A 27865-nucleotide genomic window follows, 5' to 3' on the forward strand; every position below is an offset into this window, starting at 1 on the left:
ATAGCATAAGTTACTTTACTTTTTGTGCCATCCCAAAACAAATAATTATCAGTAAAATTACACTCTTTATATTTTTTATTGTTTAACTATGTAATTGTCAAATATTTAAAGAGAAGTTAATTTTCAATATACATTTTAACGAATATTAGTGGTTGAACATAATAACCAGGACAAATATTATTTGAATTTTAAAAAAATTACCCTGGACGCCATTGCCAACCAATTTCTTCGAGTTATCAAAAATTTGACTTATAAATATGGAAGTATCACGATGATAATGTAAAAAGAAGACCAAAAGAAGTATTTGAAGCGAATTGGAATCAATCAATCAATCGAATCGAAATGTTTGTACAAGATAAGAGCCGGCCATCTAGGCTAGATGATCAAATGCCAGCTGTAAGAGTAAGGGATTTTGAAATTTAAATGGTATTAGGGATTTAGCCGGCACGAAAGTTGCATACAGAAAGTTAAAAAGCGTCAACATATGCTGAATTGGATACTTTCACAAAAGGCCGTTTAGACAAGTCATGAATGTTAAAAGTCCTTATTCTATCTCCATTCTAAAGGGCTAAAAATGTTCCCTATAATTTCATACTTACGTTGTGAAATGAAAGTCGTGCGGGCACGGGTAGTTTAGTAAATTGTCTGTTATTTGTTTAAGATTTTAAAAAAGTCGACGGTTACGTTCCGATGCGTGTATAAAAAGCGTGCTGCTACGTGTGTTACATATTTTTGCTGCCTACGTACATATTTGGATGGCGCATTATGTTCAATTACATTTATGTTAAAATATTAAAAGAATCTGCCCTACGTTGTAACGTAACGTAAACATTTTGCAATTGCGGAATTTTTATTAAACGTATATGAGAAATTTGAATTGTAAAACATTTAAATTTAAAACCGCTTTTTTTATCTTGCGATTGAAGAGATATAAAAGTAATTCCCCAATGGTGGGCCAATATAGAATTTAATTACACATCTATTTTACATTCTGTGCCCGTCTTTGGGTGCTGGATATTTATTTATATTTTTTTTCGGCCCTGTTACATATTTATATGAAAGATAAAAAAAATGATGTTGGAATTTATGTTTTGTCAAATGAACCTTTTCTCATGTAGCCCATTTGTCTGTCGTAAAGCCTCTTATTGTGCTGGCCTCCATTCCAAGAACAAGGATAATGTGTATGTCCGGTTAAAAGATATACGCGTCCCCAGTTGAATCCCGCGACTTTCACACACGATTCTACAAAACACTAAAATATACACTGTTAATAAATTATTAGCTGCCATGGCGAAAAACCATATGCCACCATAAATCTTTTCTGTAAATATTAAACGCTAGTCTGAATCATAATGGAATTGTTGTGTTAAATTATTAAACTTTATCACTTGTGTTTAAAATTGTTAATCACCTTGTTTTATCTATAAATTGTATTTACTATAAATATTGATTGTGCCAAATTACAAACGAAAGCTGGGGTTGCTTCCATTTATTTCCGGTGGTTACTCCAGGCTGTTACGTACACAGTGGTGGCCTATTTAATGTTAATTAGAAAATGCACACCTCTAATTAAGTGCAATCAAAATGTTTTATTTAACTTTACACTATATTCTTCCTACAATAATTATTGAATTGTTAGGAGTACTGTCAATGTCAGCTCATGGTGTATGGTCTCGAAGACGTACCAAAGTCATTTTTAGCTTGTTGTGACTTGTTCACTTCTAATTAATTTAATATTAAACTTTTCTTGCAATTGGGGGTGAAATGACCAGTCAAATAATATAAATAAGCGGTCCCTCTAAGGTAAACCTCCAGTTGGAGGTTCTTAGGGCAAGAAAGCCAGTTATGCATCAAGAATTTATTCGTTTATTACTGGATATGCCAAGAAGGGTGGAAGTTTTATTTAGTTTATTTAATTACATTGTTTATTAAAACTTAGTTTGTTAACATATTTGTTGAAATAATTCAAATTATCCACTTCAAAAGAGGCGCAGTGTATTTTATCAAAGACTAGTACTTAACATAGTATAAATATCGAGCAGAGAAGTTAATAACAATTTAGATGACAAGAAAACAATTTGAAATTGTCAGTCTCAAACGAAGTCGAACATCTAGTTAGTAATAGATGTAGCTGTGTAGTCACTAATTAAATTAGCTTTTGAGCCGAAAAATTATAATTAAATATTTATACAAGTGGAAACAAGTTAATCTGAAATCATCTAAATAGAATGTTGTAACGAAGGGAGTTTGGAAGAGCGATTTGTCAAGAAAAATAACTTTGGAAACTTACACGACCAAAACTGGGGGAGGCTTAAGTACGTTCATATAAAGTTTCTTAGCTAAACATATTATAGTTCTAGATATTATTTATTTTCGAATTTATGACGCGGTGTTCATCTGCAATTGTGTCAACCGTCGGATTTTACATCTGGAAAACATTATTAATGGCCCTAGGAGTGAAAATATCTGATAAATTGTGTTATAATTGTCAGGGCTCGGGAGACACTTGATAAATGATAAAAAATTACGTTTAACGGTACGAAGACGTAATAAGTGACATTAACTAATGTTAACGAATATTAGCGGTTGTGTTTTTTTGTTTTCGACTTTAAACGGTGGTAAATTGGTTTTGCGCAAGGGTGTCGGCACAGTTCGACCCTTGAAGCATTAAGAATTTTGGTCATATATGTAACTGTCTGGAGCAACCACCGGAAACAAATTAAAGTAATACTGGACTAATTGTATATTAATTTATTTTCTAATTTGTCAAAATTAAATAATTACAAAGTATTAAAAAACATAATCATTATGTTAAAAGAATGATTCTTTTTAAATTAAGGATGTATACCAATCGAAAACCGTTTGACCAGACTGAATTTTGAAGGAGACATCATGCACGACAGAGACAGTAATCCCAAGTACACTAGACCTACTGTCACATAATCAACAAAATTCTAAAAGGGTTGAAAATATTTTCAATTATCATTTATTATTTGTTAAATACGGGTTAAGAAAAAGAAAGGAATTCGTCCTGATTATACCCACGTCAATTTTATCTTTAACAGAAGTGGAATGTATAGCCCCATATCTGCTGGAGCCTATGCTCACCTACATTTGTCAATGTCTGTTAGTTTTTCAATCTCGTAAAACGCAAGAATGGATTGTTACCTTATTCCGAAAGAAATAACCTACATCGAATTTGGTTTTCCCGTTGTTTTTACCGCACTAGGCATTTTACTCGGGGCATTATTCATCTGTGTAAAAAAAAAATCGCATTGTGCTTATGTTCAATGTGGCTGGTAAAAATTATATTTTAGACACATACTGCATCGCATGTCTGGTTTATTTCTTTAGCATGCATCTCAACATTTTGAACACATCCATGTTTAACATACAAAATTTATATTCTTTAAAAATGTGATATCTACACATGTGTGCATTCATGCTGTGAATGATAAATGGTAAACAAATCTTAAATGGACCTTTTAATTTTGAACGGAATACAATGTATACACAAAATAAATTTTACATACATGGAACTTTGTATTACAATAAAACAGGAAGGTTACTTATTTGACAAGTTAATGTGTAAGACTCAAGAGTCTTTAAAACGGTATTTGAATTTTATGTAATATTTAATTCACAAAAGTAATACAAGACATTTCTCAAACTAAATGGCAAACTGAATGAAGTTCTAATGATCCCTTTCCATTTCATTGACTACATAACAATTTTGTGATTTAATAAAAATATTTTATGGTCATCAATAATAAATCTACAACATGTTTAGTGTGACTTAAACATAGTGTAGATTTTTACGATTTTGATTTGAGCTTCAACTTTTCTCTTACTTTTTTGGTTCCCAATACTCTTGTACAAATTATTGCCGGTTTTTTCAAGTAGTTTTTCAGCTCAGGCCAAATTTCTGTGTTGAAATACACCGTAAGTATGGCCATCACACCAGTGAATGCTTTTTCACGACTTTCTCCTTCAAATAGTCTTTGAAAAATATATCCGTCCAATGCTAGAGTTTGTTTGTTGCAGACCATAATTAAATAACCAAGTAGGTTTCCTAAAATAGATCAATTATTACATTGTAAACCAATAAGTTAGTAATAAGTGTATACTTACGTTGATACGGCCAGATTGTTCTGATGTAATGATCTCTGACATTCGTTTCTACCATGTCGTCAACAGTTTGCAACGAATAACCCTTATTTAGGTACTTAAGTTTGTAGTCGGCAATTTCTATATCGAAGTTCGAAAGTACAATGTCGAAGTGTTTCTGGAAAAAATCTAAAAAGATATTTCTTAATTTAATTATCTAATAGCATTATTGAATCAAAGTCGTCCAGGATTTAACACAGGGACATTTATTTATTTAATTTTTTAGACAGTAATAGGGAAAAATAAATGATAACCTTCAGAAATCCTGTCTTGCGATGATCGTCGACTCAAATGTAATTTCCAGTGTGAGACAATTTAATTGTGGTACTTACAATCGAATACTCCCAGCTCGACGTCACCCTCGAACACATCAGCGAAGTATCTTAAGTAGTCTGCCATATTTAATTATATAATTAACAATGATAATGACGGTACAGACGATCAATGGCGTTTTGAAGAGTCACAATGACAAGGTACCAACTAATGAAAAGTTCCTAATTAACATAACGGGGTGGTTGTCATGGCAACTCACAATATCGCGGGTTCAAAAAACGCGCCACTTTTAAAAATTGTTGTTAGCACCGATATAATATATTGAGTATTTTTCACTGTATATTATATACATTTAATTAGCTACTAAATAATAAATGAAACTATGACCCTCATTTTCAAAATATAGTTCAAATGAAAATTTTAATTCAATTATTGAATCACAAATGAAATTGTGACTGTCATTTTCAAAGTATGTGTTAAATGTCATTTTTTTAATTATTATTAATTATATATTTTATTATTATTATTTTTATTAATATTATTATTATTAAATTAATAATTATTTAAATAAATCTACAAAAAATATTATTATTATAAATATATGATGAATGAACACATTAATCATCAGAAAAAACAGGAAAAGATCTAATTTAATTATTAAATATTTTAGTTTATTTAATTTTGTACAAATTTTATTATTAATTACTAAATATTAAATGAAATTATGTCCCTTATTTTTATATCTCAAATTTACACATTTAATCAATATAAAACATTAAATAAAACAAATAAATTAATAATTTTGTAAATTACTGATCAATTTACAATAATAATAATATTTTGTTATTATTATTATACTAATTATATACTTGTTAATATGTTTCAAGGGAATACATTTAAACAATAGTAAAATGTAAAGAAAAAGAAGCAATTTAATTGTTAAATTTTTTAAATTATTGTTATCACTGAATAATAAATGAAATTATTATCCTTTTTTTCAAAATATGTATCAAATAAATAAATTTAATCAATAGAAAAATAAATTAATTATTAAAATCTGTAATTTGTAAATGAAATTATTACCTCTCATTATTAAAATATATTTCAAATCAATAAGTTTAATCAATATAAAAAATTAAACAAAAAAGAGGTTATTAAATTTTGTTAGTTACTTGTAAATTCCTAATAATTATATATATTTAATTATATGTTGTTGACAGTTGAACTATAAATTAAGTCTATTACTTGTTCAATTGCTTGATCTTCTGTAGCCAATGCTGATAAAATGTTATCCTGGATCAGTCTGCCAATGAATATATTCAGTGACATGATTACAAAATCCAAAAATAATTACAACAATTGCAAATAAGGTGGTAAAATTAAATACTTAATTCTGAAGGCCCAGACAACAGTCGGTGTATAAAATTTGGAAACTATTTGTCCTCCTTCATCATCAGGATGCAGAAATAACTATTAAACAATACTGAAAATGTAAACAAAAAATGTTTTATCATAAACATCTGTAGAAACATCATGTTTATTTTATATTATATAAATATAAGTACTTACCAATGAAATTAAGACTCTAATGTTCAAAATAAATTTCAAATAATAATTAAATAACGAAATATGTTAAACAAATTAAAAAATGTATATTAATCTTTAAATTTTATAACTGCATATAATAATACATGGATATTTATGAAAAAATATAATTTATTATAAACATTGGCATAATTAAATACAAGTAATTTTAAGTACAAGTTTTATAGTTGCTTAATCTTTTGTGACGAGCCTTGGTGATAAGATGTTGTTCTATGTTGTTCTGGATCAGTTCCCATTCGTGTTCAATGAACATATTCACAAGATCTAAAAATACTTACAATAATTACACAATATTATATGGTAAAAATATACGAATACTCATGTCTGTAGGCCCCCGTTGTGAAAAAAATCAAAGACGAAATATATGACAATGTCTGCCCCCCTGTCGTAGCTCACATCGTCACCATATACAGTCGGTGTAAAAAATTCGGGATCAATTCGTCCTGCCTCATCATCAGGTCGCAGAAATAAACGTTAAACAATACTGAAAATGTAAACAAAACATTTTCGACCATTAAACATAACTGACAGATTCAAAATGAATCGGTACTGCATGTGTAAGTTTTACCTATGGAGTCTCTTTCTTGATCTGGTGGCACCTGTTGAAGCAAGACAATATTATATAAATTTAATCACATACCAATGAAGAATGAACGAAATTAACACTCTAAGGTTCAAAACATATTTAAAATGGCAATTAAATAACGAAATGTATTAAACAAATTATTAAAATTTATAACTGCATGTAATGTTACATGGGTATTTATGAAAAACATTGGTATAAGTTATAAATTTATATATATGCTTGAATATTGTGCCAACCGTGACTGACAACGGATCTATAAATTAAATCCATCACTAGATCAGTTGCTTGATCTTCTGTGAGGCCTGCAGCCATTGCTGATAGGATGTTGTCCTGGATCAGTTCCCATTCGTTGTCAATGAACATGTTCAGTGACATGATCACAAGATCTAAAAATAATTACAGTAATTCCACAATATCAGGTGGTAAAATTGTACAAGTACTCACTTCTGTAGGTCCACACAATGTTGTGATAGAAATCCAAGACGAAATATATGACAATGTCTACGGCCCTGTTGTAGGTTAGTCTGTATTCCAAACACAGTCGGTTTATAAAGTTCTGGATCAGATCGTCGTCCCTCATCATCAGGCCGAAGAAATAACGGTGAAACAACACTGAAAACATGAACCACAAATACCGTCATCGTAACGTAAGTGACAGATTCAAATTGAATCGGTACCGAATCAAAGTTTTTTACCTATGTAGTCCCGTTCTTGCTCAGGTTGCACCTGCATGAGCATGTTGATGTCAATGAGTGGAAGCGCCATAGCAATTTGTGTCGCACAATTATTTGTATTTGATTGAATGCCTCAATTTGTGGGCGGTCGGTTACGAAGGGGAGTCAGTTATAGCGGCACGTTATCGTACTAATACTTTTCTATCAAGACAGTGGCGTATCGTTAAGTGCGGCGGGGTATTTGAAAAAAAAAAATCACATCTTTTTAACTTTCAAATCATATTTCGACTGGTTTAATTAAATACGCGTAAAATCCATTAGTACTTTAATCATGTTATAAAACAAACAATTTTATGAATAATTCATTTTATGTTACAGTTTTTAAAAAACACTAATAATAGACATTAAATGGTAAGCTAATAAAATTTTAAAAAATAGACAATTAATTTTACTATTAGAACATAGACATAACATTAAAAGAAATTCTTTCCAGAATATCTTTTATATTATATTTATTGTACAAATTTAATTATTGGCAAATGAATAATAAATAAAATTGCGACATTTTCAATTTATTTATACATCATAATTAATAATAATAATAATAATAATAATAATAATAATAATAATAATAATAATAATAATACTATTATTATTATTTATTAATTATTTAATATTATTAATTAATAATATTTAAATTTATGTCGAAATTTATTCTATAATATATAATTATAATTATTAATCACTAATAGATGAAATTATTTCCCTTATTTTCAAAATATATATTAATTTGTACATAATTATTACATTACATACAATTAAATAATAATAATAATAATAAATTGAATTATATTATTTTTATTATTATATCATATATAAATTTAATTTTTATCCACTGAATAATAAATGAAATTATGAACCTAATTTTAAATATTAAACAAAATGGAGAAGTAAATTAATTATTAAATTTTGTAAACCACATACATAAATTAAAACTAGAAATATTTATATTATATCTATAAATATAAATCTATGAATTTAATTACTAGCCATTAAATAAACATATTTAATCAATAAATAAAAAAACATACAAATAAAAACTGAAAAAAATTAATTAATAAATTTTGTTACATATAAATGAATAAAAATAATTATTATATCATATATGGTATACCGTATATTGTATAAATTAAATTTTAATTATTTAATAATAAATGAAGTATTAATAGTAATAATTATATTTATTATATAGTGTATAGTTAATTTAACCACTAAATTAAACAAAAAAGAGAAGTGAATTAATTATTAAATTTTCTAAACCACATATGTAAATTATTAATAATAATAATAATAATAATAATATTTATATCATATCTATAAATATAAATCTATAACATTAATTACTAACCATTAAATTAATATTAAATCGATATAATAATATTATTAAACCATATTCAGTATACTGTATATTGTATAAATTTAATTTTTAACTATTTAATAATAAATAAAATATTATTAATAATAATAATAATGATAATTAAAATTTGTAAACCACATATATAAATTAATAATGATAATATTTATATCATATCTATAAATATCAATCTATAAATTTAATTATTAACCATTAAATTAATATTAAATAAATATAAAAATATACAGAAATAAAAAAGTGAAGTAAATTAATTAATAAATTTTGTAAATTACTTATAACTTAATAATAATAATAGTAATAATAATAATTATATTAATTGTATATTGTATAAAGTTAATTATTACCACTGAATAACTAATTAAATAATAATGATAGTAATAAAATATTTATTGTATATTGTATAAATTTATTTTTTTTATATAATGTATACCACATTAAGAACAATTTATTTCATTATTATAGTTTTTAAAAATATATTTAAAATAAAGTGAAAAGGTGTAGAATTTTTTAAAAATAAAATTTAAAAATAACTAATTATTATTAGAACATATACATCACATTAAAATAAATGTTTTCCCACAATATCTGTTTATTTAATTGTTAATAATTACCTATAAAGTTTGATATTTCCCTGTGGAGTGATTTTAACATAAACTGTTCACATTCCATATTCGTTCCATATTTTATATTCAAGTGAAATATACATGCAAAATGGTATTTGTTAATTATTATGTAGGCTATTTATTAGCAAACAATGATTTTATAATATAAATGCAAATTAAAAAAACCTTTTCGGTCAAATCTGCTAAATTAGTTTAATACTCATCAAAATGTGTTAATTACTGTACAGGGTGATTAATACTACATCAATACCATTGATATAGTATTTGTTTTAACCCTAGTAAAACATTTAATTTACTGTTGTAGTTTCATGTTGATAAACTATTTGTTTTATTTTCAGAATGCACGAGGGAGGGGGATGTTTCCAAAGTAGTTAAAAACCGCCGCAGAAACATGTTGCTTTCGTTGTGGAAAAAGTCGACGGTCGTTTTCTTCGTCGGCCTCCTGGCCCAGTGCTACGGTTCTGGTGAGTACGATTTTCATTCCAGTTTAGTCGCAACCGGGTCCCGAACATAATAGAGCAAACCGTTTGGATAATATATTCACGAGCGGAAAGGAGGATTACCACAAGCAAACCGTTAATCTAAACGTGTCGGACCATTAACGCAAATTATGGGGACAAGTCAAAAAAATATATACACCCACACACACACACACACACACACACACACACACACACACACAACCGAAGGGAAGTACTGAAAATACACTATCGCACTATATATTTGTACATAACGGTTTACTCGGTACATCTGTTATGAATGAAAATGGGTGATGATATCCCAAAGTTTGTCTTAACCATTAAACTTAATTTAGAACTAAAGTTTCTATCTCTAAGCCAAGTGCAGTTTATGTTTACCTACCCTTAACTCGGTTATTCCGTCTTGTATCTCCGCAATGATTCTCCTCCTCGACGAATATTTTCAGTAATTCTAAGTGTACTTTAATGATGATAAATGAAAAAGAAAAACTGCATTAACTTTGCAAAGCAGATTTAAATTATTATGGATAGTTTACTCAGTTCACTTAAGACATTCACATCGTTAGAGCTGATGTTTATTGTAAAGCAGTTATTAAGGGACCGGAAAGTAATGTAGCTTTCTTACATTAAATTCAAACGAATACATTTTTTGGCCACTAAGAAAATGTTGTAGGGATCTCAACAAATGAAAGACCCACCACTCACCGGGTGACACACACAGTACCTTGCAGAGTGCTTTTCTGATCTTTGACAGCCCATTTCACCCCAAATTGCAAATTTAGAAGTGAACAAGTCACAATAACCCTAATATAACTTGACACACCTTCAAGATACACAATCAGCTGATCAAGTATCAGCAGAAACGACAACACTTTATTATCTAAAAACTGTAAATTCAACTGATTTCGTCGACGTGTCAGTGGTGATCACTTTTCCTCCGGACGTTGATTGAACCAACTTTGATATTTTAATAAAGACACTGACTGAGGTAAAATATTTGCATTTGAAAGGCAGTTTTACGAAATGCTGCAAAGTAGCAAAGTGTGTTTTAATGCAAAAACATTTATTTACACCTTCGTCCTTAAGCACCAACTCCACCACTTCTTTAAGTAGAAGATTTGGGTAATTATTACACGTGTATTAATTTTTTATTAATGTGTATTTATTTCAAGACAATATGGAACATGGAGAAGATAATAATCGCCTCGCTAGTATTATAATTTGATGTGATTAATGATGCTGTAATGATGGGAAGATTAGAAAAAGTATGCGAACAAAATGTCCTTTAATAGCTTTGAATATAAAACCTATACTTAATGAGATTTATCGATTACCACAAATTTGAAGGCCTTGTCGAATAAATTTTTAACATCTGTATTAATTAAAGCAAATGATGAAAAATTTGGTTTTTATAGAATAACGGAATTGTTTATCTAAAATGGAAAAGATGTGGGATGTTAAAAACTGTCGAATTCTCCAGTAATGACATCTCATTTCAATAATTCTCCAATTTAATTTTTCGCTTGTTGTAGCAGATTTGGACATTTTTCCTTCGTTTGATAAAGAATTTTATTCAGCTCGTCCAATAACGGCTTTATGCACTTATTTCGGCAATATTACTTTTGTTATTATGTTTACGTGGAAAGATTGCCGTTTTAACAAACTGATTATTGCGTCTAGACGCAATTTTATTGCAAATTGGGGAACACTTATTTGTTTTTATATCTTTTTTAGGCAACTATTAGTAAACTTTTAAGAATAAAAACTTTCTATAAAAGGATTAAAGAGTAAAAGAATTGGATTGACAAAAATAGTTAATCAACATGTTTAGATTTGTGCCAGTTTGGAAAAAAAAGGAAACTTAATTACGTGATAGATATTTAATTAACCCTTGTTAAAGGTAAGATGGCGAAAACAGTAATGGAGTAAAACGAATGAAACACCTCGACCAGACGACACAAAGTTTAAATGACATAAAATGGAGTGATTGATCTGCTGTCAAAATAATAGAGCTGATTCTAAGGCTGACTTGATTTATAGCTAACCAATTCGTGACAAAACATTACAAGGATGTTTGGATAGTTTTTGCAGTGTAAAGTTTTAGTGGTCAGTCATATCCTGACACTGACACTTCCTTAGAGTGAAATATTTTAATCTTATGAAATCAAAAATAAACTGTATAATGTATAAATTTAATTTTTGGTCAAATAAAATTATGATAGTAGTTTTAAAAATTTAAAAAATAGAAGAAAATAATTATATATTACTAAATTAATAAATATTTAAATAAATCTTCGATATATTTATTAATATTATCATATAATATTTTTGCATATGCATAAATTTAATTATGAGCCATAAAATTAAATATAATAGACAAGTAAATTAATTGAAAAGATTTAATCTATAGGAAAAACTAAATAAAAAAGGGAAGTAAATTAATTATTAATTCAGTAAATTATTAATAAATTAATAACAATAATGATTTATTATATTATCTTTTGAATAGAAAAAATTACTAAATTTTGTAAATTAATAATATAATAATTGTTATTAAAATAAACCTGCAACATATATATTATTATTTATTATATTCTGCAAAATTTTAATTTGTATAAATTTAATATTTGATCACTGAAAAAATAAACTAATTATAAATTTTACAAATTACATATAAATTACTAATATTATATAAATTTATTATGTATTTTTAAATTAATTATTAGACAATTACAATAATTATTCTTCAACACATTAATATTATTAATTTATTATATTTGTTAAATATTATGTATTGCTGTATTGTTTAATTATTAACCACTATATAATTAAAAATTAAACCAAAATTAAATTAATCATACATTATTAAATCAAATATATTTTTTTTTAAATAAGTCTTAATTCATTTATCATTATTATTATATCATATCTGTTGTATATTATATAAACATAAAATGGAGTGATTGATAAGTTGTGGAAATAATAGAGCTGATTCTAAGACTGACTTGATTTATAGCTGAACAATTCGTGACAAAACATTACAAAGATGTTCAGATAGTTTTTGCTACGTAAAGTTTCAGTGGTCAGTCATGTAAAACTAATGCTTACAGTGAAATATTTGAAAAAATGAAAAAATTACAGAACACGAACTGAACAATAAAGTCACAACTTTTAATTACCTACTTTGAAGACAACCAGAGACTGACGTTACAGGAATTATCCAGTGTCCTGAGGAAAATTAAAGAAAAGGAGCAATCGCAGATCGTTATAAATTTCTAGAAAAATTGCGACTAGTTCATTTTACAAAATGGGGGAGAGTAATAAGAACGAATCACGAAACTTGAAAATTAAAGGTTATTCGAAGTCGTCCATTACAGAGCTTTCGAAAGGAAAGAAAATCATCCATTTAATAGGGATCAAATTAACCAATTATACTTTCAGAACGAATTGTCTCATTATAATTAAACTACGTTCATCCGGCGAATTGTTTTAGAGGTGCCACATGTGGTAGTTCCGAAAGCTGCGCTTTCATTTATTTAAAACTTTCGTTTAGCTATATGATTTGGTGACCTCAGCATTGTGATTTATATACGTGGTGGTGGCATCTTCACTGTTAAATTAGATACTTTATCATTATGGTTTGTTCGTTGAGTTAATTTATTATTCGAAAATATGAGCCTTGCATTTATATAATAGAAGTTGCAATGCTGGTTGCAAATTCTGGTTAATTTTTTTGGTATGTTACTCAAGAATCATGAAACGGAGTTATTTCAGCATAAAATGGAACATCATATGAACTAAAAAAAGCTTAATTAGAAGCAGGAAGTCATTAAATAACGGAAATCCTGCAGTTTTAAGCCGCTTTATTGAACAAATTTCCACAATTTAACAATATGACGCTGTTTTTAGGTGTTAATTTGAAAACTAGATATTCAATTGGACGGATGCCAATGTTCGGTTCTAGTTCAAAATTCGTTTGCCAAAAACCGGTTAAATCATTTGTAGTTGACACAATCATGTAAATGCGCAAAACTAATTAAGGCGAAAATAATTCGACATTTTTACCCCGACACGCCACACAAGTCGTTTCACCTGAATGACGTGAAACAAGGATTTCGTTTCATCAGTATTCCTGGTAGGGAAAAGGACCCGGTACGTATCACAATAAATTCGCGTCTGGAAAGGTTTTCAGTAGGCACTTAAAAAATGGAGGCAGTAAAAGCGAAAATATTCGTCAAAGGGTCATATATCACGACGAGTGTTTACTTTCTTAATAAAATGAACATATTCAAAGAATTCGAAATAAAAATGTAAATATTTTATAAAATGCCTTGCTTTTGTTTATTCTACACACAATCTCGCCCTCTGTTTATTTTTTTGGGGGGGCAAGCAAAGGAAAAGCACATCAAAGGTCACATTTATCTTTAACTTTTATTCATCGAACGCACAATTAACTGTTGCCAGTGAATTTTTCATACATGTTTACTTTCAGGATTAACGCTGAATATATTATGTATGAAAAATTTAAAATTAATCTTTTTTGATATTGACAACAATACGTTGTTGTATATTAAATTGTTATTGTTTCAAAAAGTACATGTTTACATTAATAAACGAACGGTTTTGCAAATTACAAAATAATAAAGGTTATTGTATATGAAATTATTTGGAATATAGTTAATCCCACAATAAAATATTCAATAAAATACCAGTTTTTGTATTAGTTATAAAGCTGCAATATTCAATAACCAAGTACAATTTAATTGTCAATTGGAAATGCAATTGAAATCAATATATCAAATATTATACTGCATCAATACTAAATTTTCACTGACAATCCAGTTTTAGATTTCAATGTGTGGTAAATTGTATTTGCTTGTATTAATTAATGTAAAAATATAATTAAATCCTGAAGTAAAAACATTTTATTCACCGGAAAAAGTAATTTACGTGTTTGTTTTGCGATTTATTTAACTAAATAATGTATTGTATTATACGTCTGAATCTTGAGAAAGACACCATGCATGTCAGAGAGAGAGAGAGTAAATGTCTTCTACTACTTCACTTTACTGTCTCTGTCGTGCACGAGTCTCCCAATTTCTTTTAGTACTGTATGTTAATTGAATTAGTAAAGTATATTAGACAGAAGATTAAGATGGTTCTTAGAGAGTAAAATATTACTTAACAAAAACCAAAATGGTTTCAGGCAAAACAGATCCACACTAAACATCATAAGGCTCACTATTAACATTCAAGGTGGTTTCATTCATAATCAAAGTTTTCTTCGCCCTAATAAAAGGGTACGACACAGTGTAGATCTACAGATTATTCATTATTCTGCAATAAAATGGCATACTAACTTGAGTAAATGGAATAAGATTATCTGAAAATTCTCTAATCAGCGATCTTTCTTTAAGTTCCAGCCTCAGTGTAACGTTTATTTTTTATTAGCACTAAACGATACATTTATTGAATCACCAGTTAAAGCAGATATTTAAACAAATGACTTGGTTGTATACATTAGAGGGCAACACATTCATAACATCCAAGAATTAATGTAAAACGAAATATTAAATATAGAAAAATGAATTCCAAAGACAAAATCTATGTATAATTCTCATGAAAAGTTCTTATACTAAACTGAAAGGAACAAATTAATTACTTAAAACTATCATGTCAACCTATGTTAAATCTGCCTAAATCAACATCGCATTACAAATAGGGGACAGATTCTATTACACTATTTCAGCTTAATAAAAGCCTAATAAGAACAAAATTAGATTAGGGTGCAGTAGCCTGTTCGTCTGCAAATTGTTCAGTATTAAAATCAATAGAGTTGCTACACAACTAGGCTTTAGATTATCACTTTTAGCACACAGTACCTGCCCGGTAAATCTTTTGTAGGAAACCAGATAACCCAATTTGTAATATATATCAAACCACACATAAAAATACCTGTAATACAGGAAGACCCAAATATTCAAAATGTTTTATACAAAAGAAATCATCTGGCTGACAAAAAAACCCTATCAACAACAATATATCACCCGATTACTAAACTGAAAGAAGGATTTAATATAAGTTACCGTGTTAAAATTAGTCAAATCCTTTTCCAAACTGGATTATCAAAACTCCAAAAATGATCCTTGAATTATACCAATACTATAAAATTACTAATACATTTATCAATATAATAAACAAACTATTAAGCACACTCAATATGCTTCTCTTTCTATAGTATTAAACAAATCTACTCAAGATATCTCAAAATAACTTTCTTCTGGAATTACAGACAGCGAAACAACTAAACAACTTCTTACTAAAGAAGATATGGTATGAATACTTATCTGCCTGATTTCAACAACTAATAACTGAAAACTGACAACAATCATTGAATAATTCGTCAAGAAAACTCAAGGTGTCCTCCTTTATTAAAGCTATGGAAGTCTATCCCCAAACATCGCCTTCAACAAGTATTACTGAGTAGATTACGAATTTGACATACAAAGCTGACCCGTAATTACTTGTTAAAGGGAGTCGATGCACGAGCCTGTCCCACCTGTAATATCACCTTAACAGTTGCTCATATACTGGTTGGTTGCCCAATCGAGATTTCAATAACATCAAAGTTAAATTTACCCCACGTAGAGACCTTATTAAACAAATGAAATTATGTAATCTAATTTAGATGTCTTTAAAGTATACTTCTTTAGCTATTTATTCTCTGAACTTCATCAAAAAGTAGGACAAAATGGATTCTACATAACAACAAAATTAGGTGTTTGATAATTGTCATTTTTCTCTTTGTATTATATGTGAACTAAATGACCTTTTATTGACGGTTCTCTTCGATCTGGACAATGAGTTGACAAGCTGGTAAACATGATGTACCCAGTACTAAAAAGAGTCTTAACCCAAGAAAGATTTTAATAACTGAATTTTAGATAATTACTACTGTTTCATGAAAAAGATCAGCTTCTTTAGTCGATAGGAAAGGCGTTCTGCTTCTTATTAACAATGAAACCATTTTAGAGAGAGTTTAAATGTTAAAAACTGCAAATTACTTTCTCTAGTACCTAATATATTGTTGCTGAAGATATATTGTAAAAAATAATTGACCCGAGCCAAAAATTAATTAATAAGGGGCAAATAAAAGTGAATTGAGGCGGCACATAAATAATTGGTGGTGTGTTTACAAAAGAAAAATCTAATCTGGCGGGCTCGAAAATCCAAACGAATGGAATTAATAGTGTCCCCCGCCATAATGGACGCATACATTTTATGCGATAATAGAGGACAAATTTTTTTGCGCGGAACTAGTATATCTCTATTATTTTTAAACGTCACGGGCCTTTTATGCGCGATAAGTGGAGTTTATTGGATAAATACCGAGAGTCATAATTCAATTTTTATTTCGTTTTCAGTTGGCGACTTGCGAGGCGCATACAAACAAAATTGTTATTCCGGGTACATAACAATATTTTTGATATATTTACTAAGAGATTTATTTCGAAAAATTCAATTTACAATTGATTTTTATTACGTACCCGTACTACAATGCACCAAAATTGAAATGAACGGGACAAAATAAAGCGAGACCAAAATGCATTCGGTAGATACAGTGGTAGCCACAGAAATGGCGCAAACTTTAAAATTAAATACTTTCGTAAAAGGATTTAATTCTAATGTTAAGTCAAAAAACATAACCTAAACAAGAAATGATAAGCAGCAATACTAGTATACTAGACAGCAAATTTTTTAACACTATTAAAATATTATGAGAGATGATCCGTTTAAAGATTCCAGAACACATGATCAAATTCATTACCAGCAATGTACTTCATTGTATTGTCTGTAGACATACAAATGTTACATATTTTACACTACTATCTGTCTCTTGTAAAACACTAATTTTATATATTAAATCAGACGGAACGTAGTTTTTAAATTTTACATTTTAATATCGGTTTATGAAGTACTTTTCAAATCAGTTAAGTACAGCTCCACCAAAGCCAATCTTATTCAACTTCTGTAACAATAATGTTCTGTCTAAAGTTTCAAAAGCTCTCCTGAAATCTAGGGAAACTGCTAATATAAGTTTATTACTTTCTATGTCACTAAACCATTCATCAAATACATTTAAAACAATAGTTTCACAGAAGTGTCCTTTACGAAAACCACGTTGATTATTTTGAATTACGTCCCAATTTTTGATTAACTGGTTCTTTACCTCCGTTGCCCAAATTCTTTCAAATATACGCACAGTATTTATAGATCCTTACATACAGAAGAATTAAAAACTTTTTGCATCGAAAGTATAACAGAAGTTTTCCAGTTTTGTTGTATTGCACCATTTGCTCAAGACGTATTTACAATATCTAAAATACAATTTTCATGCAATTCAAATATATCCTTTACTGTATTTGTTTTGATCATAAGTTCAGTATTGTAACTAAATGAAATGTATCAAACTCTGCTTTAAAAGACATATTCTTTAAAATGTAACACCCATATTCACTTCTATCAATACTATTTTTTATTTATTTAATACTCTCAATAAAATATTCATTAAAATTATCTGCTTTACCTTGATGTTCACTTATATTTACTTCATCAAATTTCACAATATTTTTTATATCAATTTTTTTGTAGGTAATAGCTTTTTAAGCTTCTTTCAAAGTTCAGCACTTTTTTGTTCTTTAATGTATAATACTTTTTATTTATTTATCCTAATCATACCTGTTACATTCTTAGTTGTTTATTTGTCTCAAAATCATCTTCTTTCTCAGTAAAAATAGCTTTTTTATATCTAGTATTTAATAGTTTTTAATACGTACATGAAGTCTTGATTAAAACAACAAAAACCATTAAATTTAGATTAATTGAAGTATTCATAAAGTGTAATTATTTTAAATAAAATATAAAATATTTTGAATACAATTATTAGAGGTGTACATTCCCTAATTAACAAGATTGTGTATTTATTTTGCTTAAGATTTTATGTAATTAGAAATGATTGTGATTAAAAAACTAAAAGAATAATTGTAGAAAAAATAGCGTGTAATTATTTTAAGTAAAAAATAAAATAAATTGAATGTAACTAATTATAGGTGTTCATTTCCTAATTAACAATAAATAGTAATGTGCACTATTCCTCTTGCCACTACTGCATAAATACCTCATTAATTCGGAATTGGACGTTAGAAAACAATTCCTAAGAAATTAGGTATTGATTACATCTGGGACCTGAAAAATAATGGCGAAATTATATTAAGAAAGTCTGTCTGGGCCCGGGGCATACAATTGGGCCGGACGGCATCCACGGCTAAGGGTTAATTTACATTGGCCTTGTCCCTTTGCGTTGTCTGGCAAAATTCGTTCGGGCCCCAAAAGGGCCACGGCCATGCACCATCAACATTAACAGTTCATACAAAAGGATGCCAATCTGAATATATTAACAACATAATTAAGGCCGAGGCCATTTTACGTTTTCAATTATCCTAATTGTCGCCAGAAGAAATTAACGCCACCTTTTTGGAGGTATCAATGTAGCTGGAATCAATTCCACACAGGAAAACCGCAGCAATAACAAGGATTGTTAATTCGAATGCATCCCTACATTAGTTTAATGTGTACGTTTACATTGTTGTGTGTGTGGTTGCATCTAAATTTAACATAGTTTATATTGTTCCAGATATAGATAAACGTACACGTTATGTACACGTTACTAATCTAAATTAACAAACGATTTTATTAACTTTTGTTCGTTTTTGCACTGAGTTTACGTAGCACGCTTTCGTGTCGTTCCAATTAGTATTGAATACGTAAATTTTCGTCTCTCACCTCCATTTCATCATTTGTATTCACCTAATAATGTTCTAATCCGTATTTCGAAGGGAAAAAACGTGAAAACGAAGTGAATTAATTGAAAAGTCACTTCTTGAATATGCAATTAGTATTCTCCAACAACAACTTCCTTACGATCTTGCATTTGATTGCTAAAAAAAGTCTGCTAGTGGGTCGTAGGTATTGAATTTTGTTGTTAGTGTAGAATTTTATTTGATCACACACACACACACACTCGAGAGGGACGTATTGATAAAGCTGTGAATCATGACTTCGTAATAAATTTAAGGCCTTCAACAATGGAGGAGTAAAATAAAACGTGCCATCTCTTCATAATCCCATCAATAGAAAGTAGATCCATCCCATTTCACGCTGCTTATTAGTCTTCTGCGTCTTCCTCTCCTGTGTATTTTTCTTAAGAACTTGCGCTATTCGAACTCAATTTCTTTTCTATGTTTGGATGCTGAATAAGGTATTTAAATGTATTAGATGTTGGGACGAAATTAATTTATCGTCGTTATGGTGAAATGTCATAACTTCCGGTGAATTGGCCAGCCAACTTACTGTCAAACATCCATTTCATATATCTTTTGTTTTTTATGAGCCAGACAAGAATGTACAACAACAAAACCTTAAAATTATATTAACCAAGAACAATTTATTTCCATCTGAAAATAGTAAATTAAAAAATTATTATTAAAAGAATGATTCTTATTAATTTAAATTAATTTTGTAATTAAGTGAAATTAAGGCTAAATGTAGCTCCACTTTTGACCTCTGAATTATTTTCAAATATTAATAAATACCAACATAACTGACAATAATATGAATATTTAAATGTACACTTTTGATCTACGATTTTTATCTAAACAAATTGAAATAATAAGTAAATCTTTGATTAAGCTAAAAACATGTGTGTAATAACACAATATTCCAGAGGGATTTCGATTTGATCTGAATAAAATGTTTTAAGAGTTGACAGGAAGTAATTTGAAAGCCTTGAGGGTATTTTGTGGCATAAGGAGGGCAGGAGAGAAGTACGCTGATTGTGTGCAAAGGAGAAGATCTAGGAAAGTGGATTCACAGTAGACTGTGTGTTATTGATGGCCGTCATCCTATACAACTACTCTATACAGCCCTTGGTTTCAGAATTGAGTATTTCTTTTAAAGTTCACGTTTTATCAAACTAACCTAACGCGGCCGTTCACATAAAACTTGGGAATTTATTAAGATATCAATCCCCTTTTACTGCCTTTAAGTCAACTCGGATTTTTAAAAATTAAACAATGCCCGTCCGTTTTGCACGTTTTACCTTGTATCAGTTTTAGTATTATAGTAGGCGGAAGCGTGTCGCGTAGATGCTACCAAAAATGTCCATAAATTTGTATTAGTTGAGTTATTAAGTAACTGTTTATTACCGAATGTTGTTAAGGGTGCAGGAATAAACTGCCTTCTGCGGGGTATTGCGGTGTATAATTTAGAGTAGTGTCTCGAAGCGTCTTAACCAAAATTACTCTTTAAAACCGGGGTAAGTACGAAAATTTGAGGGTTGAAAATGATATTCCGGGCCTGAAGTTGAACCATCTATTGTTATTTTATCACCTTTAAGTTGTATTTTATTCAGAGTATCGCCTTATTGTACTTATCTCAACACTTCAACCAAATTAATTACTTCTTAAATGTTTCATGAAAATTTTACAGCAGATGTTAAGCTTTTCTTTGTGTAATTACCGAGGCTGTGTTTCAGACAAAGCTGCATATACACGGGGTATTTTTGGTTGCGCACTGAAAACATTTTAAGTAAGTAAAATAACTTTTAATGAAATCGAAAGGAAAAGTTTCCCGGTTTTAAAAGCTTATGGATTTCTTATACGTCTACACTTCATTATGAAAGCTACCTTTATTTACGTCCAACTATTTATTACACGATTTTCTCATTAAGATTAACTTCCAGGGGCTTCTTCCAACTTGAAGACAAAACTCTTATACTGTAGCCCGTTAAAGTTGCTGCTTGCACTCCAACCACTCAACTCTGATGATTTATCCAATATTAAATCTTTACTAAAACAATACTTTTGCCACAACATTCAAATCTTCTTTTTAAGGTAAATTTGTTTGTTTTGTTGAAAATGCCAAAACTTAACCCTCATATTCTCCAATTTGCAGCCTATTAAATTTGACGTCAGCATTCAAATCTTTAATCATATGTGATTTTTGTTTCAAATTAAAACGATAAACTTCAAGAGGTTTCTACATTTTCGCGGTTAGTTAACAAAACTTTTTACTGTTAGTTAAAGTTAATGCTTGTATTCGAACGTTTTAACTCTGGTGGTTTATCTAATGTTAATCTTCTCATTAAAATCTATTTATGGGAATTTGAAAACAAACTTTGAATCACACGTGACAATTTTAGGCTCTTAGACACTTTGTATTTCAAACTGAGAACATGAACTTTTTTCAATTTTACAGTTGACTAAAGTTGATGCATGTACTAGAACCATTTAACTCTGATATTTTTCCAATTTGCAACCTATTAAAGTTTGTGTCAGCATTCAAATCTTTAATCACATGTGATTCTAAGCCATTTTACTTCAAATTGATACGATAAACTTCAGTTAATTAACTTTGGCTCTAACAAAAATTGAAGGGGTTTCTTCATTTGACGGTATTGAATTAAATCTTCTAATTAAAAAATCTACCTATGTAAACTTGAAAACAAAGTTTAACAGACACGTGACATTTTTAGATTCTTAATCACTCTGTATTTCAGACTGAAAACGTAAACTTCAAAGTATTTCTTCAATTTTGCAGTTGGTTGGTCGATGCATGTGCTAAAACTATTCGACTCTAACAGTTTGTCCATTACATCTTAACCAAAACAATTTTTTATGACAATATTTTAATTAAATATTTTTAAAATAAATGTATATAAATTCAAGGCTAATCTTGAACCACACGTAACACTTTTGGATTCTAACTAATTTTTTATAAATAATGGAAAGAATAAACTACAAGGGATGGATATTTTCAACTTTGTGGTTGATTAAAGTTTATACGTGTACTAGAATCATTTAACTTTAAAGTTGAAGATGAAGTTGAAGACAAAACATGTAATAGTGCAATTGGTTAAAGTTCTTGCACCAAAACCATTCAAACCTTCTCAGTAATACAAATTTTTGTTCACATGAGGCTAATTTATATCCATTACCTGTGATGTTAAATATTAATCAAAGCAATATTTGTATAAAACATTTTAATCAAACTCTTCCATTAAGATAAAATACTTTGAAGTTAATGGCAAACGTTGGTCCATATACGAGATTTTCATAAAAGCATCAAGTTCTCTTTATAAAATGACGTGTTACATTTGCAATTAGTTAATAAAATGTCGACGTGGAAGTGAGCCGTTCTATTTAAAGTATTAAATTTAAAATTCCGACCATGTTTAATTTCGCACAAAAATCCTGTTATTCCCATATGACAGTCGAGTTTAGTGTAATTCAGACGAAATAAAAATCGTGAAAAAGGTTTAATTCGTTCAGCATGGACTGGGTGTATTTAGAATTTAAAAATATAGGATTAAACACTTTACGACTTCAAACTGAGGGGTTAGGTAATTGTCTCAATTTCGAAAAGTCTATTAAGCAAGCGATTCGGTGTGTAATTTTGTGTATTTTTTTTCCGTCAGCCGGGCCTGAGCTATTATGAAATTTATGGTTTCAGCTGGATTTTATAATTTCTTTTAAATACGCCGTAATTGCTTTTGTAAATGTGGTTGTCGGGGTGTAATTGTTTAATTCGTATGAATAGTGGAACTTTCATTTTGATTATTCGCGTTTGTGTGTACCTGTTTTCATTTCCAGCCTATTTATTTTTAACGCCATGCAAAAATTGACTGTAATGTTCTTGGTTGGGACTTGTTAATTACAAAAACGGAAATACATTCAATGTCCCTCGTGGCTCGCAATTTTATCGGCTTTTTTTTTTTAAACAGCTAAATGGAATATCATCGCTATATGACCATTTGTTTTTTCTAACGACAACCGGCCAATATGTTAACTGGCTTTTAGTTGCAAATTGTTTTCGAATTTTGGTTAATTACTAAAAACTCGTAATTCGTAGTTGAGCTAATTAAAATAATTGGAATAATTTGATTAATTGTAATAATTGGCGCCTTTGATCTACGTAAGGAGAACAACATTTCGTCACAATGTAATTGCAGTCGGAGAGTTTGCAATTAACAATGTCATTTGCGGTAGTTTAAACATACTTAAGTATAATGAAATTCCGTAAGGTAATCCGTATCTCGCAAAATCCACCATCGTCTAGAATTACTGCAAATATTCATTGCACACTTGAAAGTATTATCATTTGTATTCATTTACGTCGAGATTAAATCGACACTTAAAGTTTAACAGTGGTTAATTGTAATTATCAGAAAAGTGTTTAAATTTTAGATGGCGGAATAAAGAGTTTGCGTTGGTGTTTAGTTCATGTTGCTAAATTGAATACGAATGGCCGGATTGCGGTTTTGTTAAACATTTGTAGCCACGCGAAGAATTATATAATTTATACATAAAATCTGTAAAGTTTATTTAGCATAATTACAGAATCAAGTTGCGAGTTAATAAGACTACAATGTTCTGGCGCAAAGGATATTATCCCTGTGTGAGGGATTGAAATAATTTTACTACAATAAAACTAATGTCGTAATATTTAATTTATGTGGGTTAAACTTTAGGAAATTAGTAACCAGATGCAAACGAAGTCTCTCACACTGCTGATGAACACTGCATATTATTCATTAAATGCTCAGACTAACAACTTCTTGTTTACCCAGTAACTTAACTTTTGTTAATTCAAACTTTTAAGTTGCATTAAATATAGTGTAAATCACCCGAGAATAAACTTTACATGATTCATTACAAAGAATACAATTTAATTATTTGTCCAAATAGAAATACAGATTTGGAACAGATATGCTTTTATAATTTAGTAAATAATTCGTTTATGTATGTCTTCAATTTTTCAAGTAGTTGATACAGTTCAGCTGAAGCTGAAGACAAACGTTGAACCACACATGGACTTTTGGAATTTTAGTAACTCTGACAGTTAAGCTATTATTTATTATTTATCCAGAAAATTATTTTATGAGAATACTTTACTTAAATCTTCTGTTAAAATAAATTTATATGAAGCTGATGACAAACATTGTTCAATATCAAATATCTGTCAAAACAATTCTTTTATCACAATATTTTGTGATTTAAGTTGGTTTATTAAAATAAATTTATATGAGGCTTGAAGCTATCTTTTAACCACAATTTAAAAGAAATGTGTCTAAGTTTTTGATGACAGGAAAAACTTTAATTTTATTAATCTTTTAATTAGCATTATATAACGTGTAAATCTCTCTGAAATATACAACAAGATATATTAATTACAAGGAAAACAATCAAATTATTTGTTCAAATAAAAACGCAGATCTAAAGTAGGTTTGGACTTGTTATCCTACCCTTACACTCGCACCTTCTGTTCTCTTATTGTTCCATTCTATTCAGTTGTTTGTTTGTTTTTCTTTGCGTGCGGAAAAGAAACAAATTTAAATGAATGTTCAATTCTCAGCTAGTCCATTATTCCCGTTAAGCCAGAGTTATACAAAAAGAGTAATAAATGCGACATTTTCAACTGTTTCTCTCCTATAACCGAGATCAAGATAGCTTTGCTTTGCACTAGATTTTCCTTAAGGAAAAAAAAAAACAGAACAAATTTATACTTCACTTGAGTTTTCTGGAATTGTATCACTACATTTTAAGTCCCCCAAAGGATGAATCAAAGGCAGAAGTGACCAGATTCACTCTTTTGGGAGGCATCACTTCCCAAGATATAAATGTTACGGTGCCCGTAATCATCTAATATACATTCCTATTATTTCTCTTTAAGGAAACGATAAAATATTCAGAGGGATCTCCGGGCCGGGCTCCGTTCCATCCCATAAAAACATTAAATTATTTTATCCGTTGCAAACCTGCCTGTACATCTCCAATATTAATGGCGTCATAATAAAAATACGAAAAAAAAAACCGCTGCAGAAATAGCGTTATTTATTAACCAAATTCGCAAGTCTCTTCTTAAAACGCCCGGCACTTTTAAATAATTTAAGCAACTACAAATGGACGCAGTAAAGGGCTTTAGCTCGTGAGAACTTCGTAAATTTTATATGTACGGCGTTTACGTATTTCAGTTGCAAAACTGGAAATCATCTTTGAATTGTAAATTCCCTCTTTAATGTTTACACCGCAACGCTCGCGAATTTTATGTGAATTGTTTGTTCACTCATTTCAATTTCTAAAATTATAATTCACTTCGTTTGCCCAAAGGATTGTGTGTTTTATATTATTGTTTTTCTTTTTTTTTTGAATTTAAATCAGGACAAGGAATAAACTCTATACTGATTTATTCTTGTATAACAACAAGAAGACTTTTTATATCGTATCCACTATTTATTTTTAATTAGGAAATGTACACCTTGGATTAAGAGCAATCAAGATATTCTCTACTTTATTAAAAATAATTACACTATATTGTTTCTACAATTTTTCGTTTTGTACCTTAATCAACAGATTCTATTCTTTTTATGCATTTAGTGAATTAATCTTATAAAATGTTTATTTTTAAATTTTGTGCTATTTCACAGGTCAGCACTGTATATACATTAAATTGTCGATATCAGTTAATATGTAAAAATAATTTTCTAGACTAATGAAGCTTAAATTCCAATGTTTTTTTAAATAGGTAATTCAAATTTCAATTAAATTTCATTACCGATGCTCCGATACATTTTTTTATTAACAAATTTGAATTTTTTACAATTGATCTGTTTTTCTGCAACAGAGAATGCGCATGTAACTGTACAAAAAAAAGTATTCACAAAACAATAATTGATTTGTTAATTAAAAAAAGTAGTTTCTTCTATTGAAAATAATTTTCCAATTATTTTCCAGTATTGTAGTTTCATATTTACAGCACAAATATTTTTTTACACTGTTAATTAATTCATTTTTTAATTTTGAAAGCATTTCGTTTACTGATTCATCCAATTTATCTGTCTATAAAAGGAATTATTTTTGGTTAGAACGTTTTCTTATTACATTTTTAAATAAGTTTTTAATGTTTTTAATTTGTTAATAACATTTTAAACTATTTTTGGGAGCATCTTGTGCTTTCAGCACCGTCAACAATATTTAGACCTTGCTTTTTCGTGTTAATTATTATTTTATTTTTCTTTAAACTACAATGGTTTTTTCTTCTCACTGAATGCGGGTTATTTAATAACATAATATAAATCCAACAAAGAATAAACTCTTTTTATTGAGAGTATTGTTAAATAGTATCACAGAACCTAAATATATAATGAGCCAAATTCGTCGTTTTTAAGATGTCTGAAAAATTAAAAAAAAAAATTATAAAATATTAAAATATTCTTTTTATGTATTTAGTGAATAAATTTGGAATTAAATCCTTTCATAAAACATATAACAAAACTTGTATTATTAAATTTTGTGCTGTTTCACTGATAAGTACTGTACATACATTAAATTGTCGATAAATCAGTTAATCTGTAAAAATAATTTTCTAGACTAATGAAGTTTAAATTTCAATGTTTTTCCAAATAGGTGATTCAAATTTCAATTAAATTTCATTACCAATGCTTCGATACATTTTTTATTAGCGAATTTGAATTTTTTATAATTGATCTATTTTTCCGCACCAAATAATGCTCATGTAACCGTACAAAAAAAAAAGAAACAATAATTGATTTGTTAATTAAAAAAAGTAGTTTCTTTTATTGAAAATAATTTTCCTATTGTTTTCCAGTATTGCAATTTCATATTTACAGCTCAAATATTTTTTTACACCGTACAAAAAAATTCTGACATTTGAATACAATTGTGAACAAATCTACAATCGGTGTAATTGAATTTTTTTTAATAAAGCAAATATTGAATTAATTCTTAAAATTGAGTTATGAACGTAAATCAGTAAAAATAATGGCTGATTGTGTTTTCACAATAAATCAAATATTTGTAACATCAATAAATGTTTTATCTATTTACGTCTGTTATATATTTGCGCCGATAAAATATTAAAAACCGAGTTTGGTTAATTAATCAATT

General features: G+C 28.7%; 3 protein-coding genes across 3 annotated transcripts in view; 1 reads left to right on the plus strand and 2 right to left on the minus strand.

Annotated features, from left to right (window-relative positions):
- Window positions 1-1084: 1084 nt before the first annotated feature.
- On the minus strand, window positions 1085-4600 carry LOC126264308 (uncharacterized). The gene is made up of 4 exons (XM_049961652.1): window positions 4500-4600; window positions 4132-4296; window positions 3852-4072; window positions 1085-1252 (listed from the first exon to the last, which is right to left on the minus strand). The coding sequence occupies exons 1-4, from the start codon at window positions 4564-4566 to the stop codon at window positions 1085-1087; spliced, it is 621 nt and encodes a 206-aa protein (XP_049817609.1). The 5' UTR covers window positions 4567-4600.
- A 2203-nt stretch (window positions 4601-6803) lies between these two features.
- LOC126264236 (uncharacterized) lies at window positions 6804-7452 on the minus strand. The gene is made up of 3 exons (XM_049961105.1): window positions 7327-7452; window positions 7076-7243; window positions 6804-7017 (listed from the first exon to the last, which is right to left on the minus strand). The coding sequence occupies exons 1-3, from the start codon at window positions 7394-7396 to the stop codon at window positions 6839-6841; spliced, it is 417 nt and encodes a 138-aa protein (XP_049817062.1). The 5' UTR covers window positions 7397-7452; the 3' UTR covers window positions 6804-6838.
- A 2302-nt stretch (window positions 7453-9754) lies between these two features.
- Window positions 9755-27865, plus strand: part of LOC109600743 (uncharacterized) — a 101562-nt gene continuing 83451 nt past the window's right edge. The window contains exon 1 of the mRNA XM_049961657.1: window positions 9755-9827. Coding sequence (XP_049817614.1) covers window positions 9755-9827 — 73 coding nt within the window. The remainder of the gene's footprint in view (window positions 9828-27865) is intronic.

Source organism: Aethina tumida, chromosome 1, assembly GCF_024364675.1.
Source record: "Aethina tumida isolate Nest 87 chromosome 1, icAetTumi1.1, whole genome shotgun sequence".
NCBI classification, from domain to species: domain Eukaryota; kingdom Metazoa; phylum Arthropoda; class Insecta; order Coleoptera; family Nitidulidae; genus Aethina; species Aethina tumida.

Coding starts and splice junctions, on each gene's coding strand:
- LOC126264308 (XM_049961652.1), bottom strand. CDS start 4,566: ATGGCAGACTACTTAAGATACTTCGCTGATGTGTTCGAGGGTGACGTC. Junction 4,297..4,499: donor CGAGCTGGGAGTATTCGATT/GTAAGTACCACA, acceptor ATATCTTTTTAG/ATTTTTTCCAGAAACACTTC. Junction 4,073..4,131: donor AACAATCTGGCCGTATCAAC/GTAAGTATACAC, acceptor GATCTATTTTAG/GAAACCTACTTGGTTATTTA.
- LOC126264236 (XM_049961105.1), bottom strand. CDS start 7,396: ATGGCGCTTCCACTCATTGACATCAACATGCTCATGCAGGTGCAACCT. Junction 7,244..7,326: donor GCAAGAACGGGACTACATAG/GTAAAAAACTTT, acceptor TCATGTTTTCAG/TGTTGTTTCACCGTTATTTC. Junction 7,018..7,075: donor CATTGTGTGGACCTACAGAA/GTGAGTACTTGT, acceptor AATTATTTTTAG/ATCTTGTGATCATGTCACTG.